Raw genomic sequence first — 6,000 nt, forward strand, 5'->3', positions numbered from 1 at the left:
TACATCACAACAATAGACACAGTCAACAATAGACACAGTCAACAATAGACACAGTCTTCATCTACATCACAACAATAGACACAGTCTTCATCTACATCACAACAATAGACACAGTCAACAATAGACACAGTCTTCATCTACATCACAACAATAGACACAGTCAACAATAGACACAGTCTTCATCTACATCACAACAATAGACACAGTCAACAATAGACACAGTCAACAATAGACACAGTCTTCATCTACATCACAACAATAGACACAGTCTTCATCTACATCACAACAATAGACACAGTCAACAATAGACACAGTCAACAATAGACACAGTCTTCATCTACATCACAACAATAGACACAGTCAACAATAGACACAGTCAACAATAGACACAGTCAACAATAGACACAGTCAACAATAGACACAGTCTTCATCTACATCACAACAATAGACACAGTCAACAATAGACACAGTCAACAATAGACACAGTCTTCATCTACATCACAACAATAGACACAGTCAACAATAGACACAGGCTGCTTAAACTAATAACACACAAACAATTCTACGTTTTCATGTCTTTATTGAACACACCGTGTAAACATTCGCAGTGCAGGGTGGGAGAAGTATGTGCACCCTTGGATTTAATAACTGGTTGGCTCCTTTGGCAGCAATAACTTCAACCAAATGTTTTCTGTCTTGCGGATCAGACCTGCACAATCTTGCTGAACTTTTTCAGTTCAGTAATATTCTTGGGATGTCTGGTGTGAACCGGTTTCATAAGGTCATGCCACAGCATCTCAATGGTGTTGAGGTCAGGACTCTGACTGGGCCACTCCAGACAGTGTATTTTCTCCTGAAGTCATTATTTTGTTGCTTTGCGTCTGTGTTTTGGGTCGTTGTCCTGTTGCATCACCAAACTTCTGTTGGGCTTAAATTGACGGACAGATAGCCTTACATTCTCCTGCAAAATGTCTTGATAAACTTGGGAATGGATTTTTCCGTCGATGATAGCAAGCTGTCCAGGCCCGGAGGCAGCAAAGCAGCCCAAACCATGACGCTCCCTCCACCATACTTTACAGTTGGGATTACGTTTTGATGTTGGTGTTTTCTTCTCCACACAAAGTGTTGTATGTTCCTTCCAAACAACTCAACTTTAGTTTCATCTGTCCACAGAATATTTTGCCAGCAGCGTTGTGGAACACCCAGGTGCTATTTTGCGAACTTCAGACGCGCATCAATGTTTTTTTGGACAGCAGTGGCTTCTTCCGTGATGTCCTCCCATGAACACCGTTCTTGTTTAGTGTTTTAAGTATCGTAGACTCGTCAACAGAGATGTTAGCATGTTCCAGAGATTTCTGTAAGTCTTTAGCTGACACACTAGGATTCTTCTTCACCTCATGGAGCATTCTGCACTGTGCTCTTGCACTCATCTTTGCAGGACAGCCACTCCTAGGGAGAGTAGCAACAGTGCTGAACTTTCTCCATATATAGACAATTTGCCTTACTGTGGACTGATGAACATCAAGGCTTTTAGAGATACTTTTGTAACCCTTTCCAGCTTTATGCAAGTCAACAATTCTTAATCTTAAGTCTTCTGAGATCTCTTTTGTTCGAGGCATAGTTCACATCAGGCAATGCTTCTTGTAAATAGTCAACTCAAATTTTGTGAGTGTTTATTATAGGGCAGGGCAGCTCTAACCAACATCTCCAATCTCGTCTCATTGATTGGACTCCAGGTTAGCTGACTCCTGACTCCAATTAGCTTTTGGAGAAGTCAATTAGCCAAGGGGTTCACATGCTTTTCCCAACCTACACGGTGAATGTTTAAATGATGTATTCAATATTGCCTGATTAAGAAACAGCCTGGCAGCTAGCCTAGTAGCCAGAGACAAGAAAAATACAATAATTTGCATGTTTAATCACACTGTGTTTGTCTATTGTTGTGACTTAGATGAAGATCAGATCAAATTTTATGGCCCATTTATGCAGAAATTGAATTAATTCCAAAGGGTTCACATACTTTTTTTTGCCAGTGTAACTGATGTGGTGTTGCAAAAGACTACTAGGTTAAACAACATATATTTGATTGTTTGTTTTCAAGTCATATCTTACAGGTTTGCTCTGACCTCCGTTGTTTATGCTATTTGTGTTTCTAGGCAGTATACGTCCTGTCCTGTTGCTCCTCCCCTTGGTTCTCTTTGTCCTATTGGCTGCTGTGGGACTGTGGTGCTGCTACAGCCATAAACTACATAAAAACGTTCCTCTGAAGACCTCGGTCCCACCACCCAAGACAATGTGTGTAACTTAGTCTTTCTATTGTTGTTCACATCTTTAACTGTTTGGATTTGTCATATTTTATTCAAAGCAAATATGCAACATAGACATTGCACAGTAAACAACATCTCAAATTGAACTTCAAGAATGAAAAGCACTGTGTTTGACTCCTTAGTTGTCCAGTCAGATGTTCAGTCTCTGCTGAAGCCAAACATCTACAAGCCAACAGTCTTGCCAATGGTCACCTTGCCAACAGTCTTGCCAACAGCCATGGCAACCCTACCTTCCTACTGACGAGACATGGCTCAGACAGGCTGGTGAGGGGATCTGTTCATTCACCTGTTACACCACAGTACTTTGTATGTACAGTGCGGTACAGTCAATGCTAAAAAAGGGTACTCTTGACAGGTAAATAACAAAACAATACTTGTAAAGGTTCTGACAGTAATGCTGTGAGTGATTGTTTGTCCTTCACAGAGTCCGTCCACACCTTGTCCCAGCCTCTCCACCAGGCACCCTGTCTTCTGTCCCACAGTTCAACCCCCTCCTTACATAGCCCAGCAGAGACAGGCTCTATCCCAGTCCCATCCCCAACCCTCCCTCCAGCCCCAGCCCCAACCCTCCCTCCAGCCCCAGCCCCAACCATCCCTCCAGCCCAAGCCCCAACCCTCCCTCCAGCCCAAGCCCCAACCATCCCTCCAGCCCAAGGCCCAACCCTCCCTCCAGCCCCATCCCCAACCCTCTCTCCAGCCCCATCCCCAACCCTCTCTCCAGCCCCAGCCCCAACCCTCTCTCCAGCCTCTGCCGCAGCCGCAGCCCAAGCCTAAACCTCCTCCCATCCCCAGCCACCTAGCCCAGCAGAAAGGACCCCTACAGGCCATTCCTCCAGCCATCAAGCCCCCCAGCCCCCAGTCCTCCCCCTCAACACCTCACACACACAGACCTGACCCTCCCAACAGACCCCCACCCCCCTGCCCGCTCTCCAAACCCCAAATAACATCAGATGTGTTACAGAGAGGAAAGTCCAATCTGGCGCCACCTGGTGGACAGAAGAAACCCAGCAGGTAAGCGCAGAATCTCAAGAACATCACAACGTTTTTTGTTAGGATGTGTCCCTAATGGAACCCCTTTTCCTTTATAGTGCACTAGTTGTGAGTCTATTTTCTGTTCTAGATTCCAAAGCAACAGAAAAGTTAGGCTTAAATATAAACAGATCTGTTATTTTCTTGACGTTCCACTTTCTTTTCTAGATCCCAAAACATGATCTCAGGGAGGAGATGAGGACCAACACTGGAACCCTGAGCTCAGTGAGATTACTGGACATCTAACTGGGTATCTCTTCTCTCTCTCTGTGAGCTGGATGTTTTTCCACCTGTGTCCAAAGAAGACCGTCAGCCTTTATGAAGAACATGACACTGTGGGAAAGGAGAGAGAAGGGCCACAGCTGGACACACAGGGTCTTAGTCCAAAATGGCAACCTAAAAGTACTACACTATATAGGGAATATGGTTCCATTTCAGATCTGTCCAGGGAAGCCTCCTCTGTTGGCCCATCTCAGTGTTTTTATTTCATTCCATCAACAAAGACAAAGGAGTTGCCTGATTAAGAAACATCTCTGGCTACTAGGCTAGATGCCAGGCTATGTCTTGCCTTACCTCTTGAAACCAGGTGTCCTGTATACTTGTAATATTTAAGACTGGACTTTATCGATTCATTTAGTTCTTGTGGATGCTACCTTATACCATGGGTTAACAGTATCATGTATTGATATGCTGTTTCAGGTGTATTTATTTGCAAAGCTTCAGAGCAAAGAAACTGGTGTTTAAAGTCAATGTACTGTATATGGTTTCTACAGGAGCATGAGTCTAAAGCGAACGTCTTATATTACGACAACGCCACGCACAGAATGATGCTTAATGCTTCTAGTATGTGAATAAACGATAGGCTGGCCTAAGACGAGGGACATCTCAAATGTTGCAGTAACTATTAGAAAAGTATATATTGTTTTGGTAAGACTTTGTGTTTTTTTTATGTTTTGTATATTGTACTGTTTTTGTTGTGTTGGGTGCTAAATTCAGGTCTTCTGACTGACTGAATGAATGTATATTTGTACACCTTGAAGGTTAATTGTTCCTGTATAACTACCTACAAGTATGTTATCTTTTGAAATGTGATGCATAGGACAGCAGAATCAACCCAGTTATAGTCAAGCCCCTAAAATCTATGTATATAAAATAATCCGATTTTCTTTTGATTTATTGTTGAAATTCACCATCTACCATCGGACCTATGCAAACAGTGTGCCTTCAGTTTGGTTTTAAATAAACTGTTTCAAAACAGGATTACAAGAAGAACATTCTGATCTACAGTACACTATTTCTACATGTTGCCTTTTCCAATTGGTGAGAAACTACAGTAGTTAGAAATGGAATGAGAAGTGACCTAGAATGATCTATAGATTGCAGTAGTGACCTAGAATGATCTATAGATTGCAGTAGTGACCTAGAATGATCTATAGATTGCAGTGGTGACCTAGAATGATCTATAGATTGCAGTAGTGACCTAGAATGATCTATTGATTGCAGTAGTGTCCTACAATGACCTATTGATTGCAGTAATGACCTAGAATGATCTATTGATTGCAGTAGTGACCTAGAATGATCTATAGATTGCAGTAGTGACCTAAATGATCTATTGATTGCAGTAGTGACCTAGAATGATCTATTGATTGCAGTAGTGTCCTAGAATGATCTATAGATTGCACTAGTGACCTAGAATGATATATAGATTGCAGTAGTGACCTAGAATGATCTATAGATTGCAGTAGTGACCTAGAATGATCTATATATTGCAGTAGTGACCTAGAATGATCTATTGATTGCAGTAGTGTCCTAGAATGATCTATAGATTGCAGTAGTGACCTAGAATGATCTATAGATTGCAGTAGTGACCTAGAATGATCTATAGATTGCAGTAGTGACCTAGAATGATCTATATATTGCAGTAGTGACCTAGAATGATCTATTGATTGCAGTAGTGTCCTAGAATGATCTATAGATTGCAGTAGTGACCTAGAATGATCTATTGATTGCAGTAGTGTCCTAGAATGATCTATAGATTGCAGTAGTGACCTAGAATGATCTATAGATTGCAGTAGTGACCTAGAATGATCTATTGATTGCAGTAGTGACCTAGAATGATCTATTGATTGCAGTAGTGTCCTACAATGACCTATTGATTGCAGAAGTGTCCTAGAATCATCTATAGATGGCAGTCCTGTCATATATAAACTGCCTTTAGTTTAATCAGATCACTTCTCTCTACTGGCATGAATTAGCATTACATTCAAAACATAATACATTTTGTTCTTGTGGTGGTAGTAGCTATAGGGCTTCGTAGCACAGAAGATCCACACTATAGTGCGACTGAAAATTAAGGGCAATGTTCCCACGTTTGCAGAGACTGCATTCACGTTAAACACTGCATATGTTGACCCAATCAAAATTGAAATCACGCTATAACGCAGGATCTTCCTCGCTACGGATTAAGTCTATCACAGGAGGTTGGTAGCATCTTAATTGGGGAGGACGGGCTCATAGTAATGGCTGGAGTGCTATCAGACGAATAGTATCAAATACATGGTTTTCCGTTTTCTCCTCAGCAGCCTCCACTGGAATCTAGCCCTATGTGTCTGTCTGTATTTTATTTAGCTAGGCAAGTCAGTTA

The 6,000-nt window shown here is 41.9% G+C and overlaps 1 protein-coding gene across 1 annotated transcript in view; it reads left to right on the top strand.

The window, feature by feature from the left end:
* The window catches only part of LOC115124285 (disintegrin and metalloproteinase domain-containing protein 19), a 61,450-nt gene extending 56,822 nt beyond the window's left edge, over window positions 1-4,628 (top strand). Inside the window, exons 19-22 of the mRNA XM_065019882.1 lie at window positions 2,157-2,295; window positions 2,450-2,591; window positions 2,752-3,338; window positions 3,525-4,628. Of these exons, the coding sequence (XP_064875954.1) occupies window positions 2,157-2,295; window positions 2,450-2,591; window positions 2,752-3,338; window positions 3,525-3,555 (899 nt within the window). The 3' untranslated portion in view covers window positions 3,556-4,628. The remainder of the gene's footprint in view (window positions 1-2,156; window positions 2,296-2,449; window positions 2,592-2,751; window positions 3,339-3,524) is intronic.
* The last annotated feature ends 1,372 nt before the right edge of the window (window positions 4,629-6,000 follow it).

The sequence above is a fragment of the Oncorhynchus nerka genome, linkage group LG6 (assembly GCF_034236695.1).
Source record: "Oncorhynchus nerka isolate Pitt River linkage group LG6, Oner_Uvic_2.0, whole genome shotgun sequence".
NCBI classification, from domain to species: Eukaryota; Metazoa; Chordata; class Actinopteri; order Salmoniformes; family Salmonidae; genus Oncorhynchus; species Oncorhynchus nerka.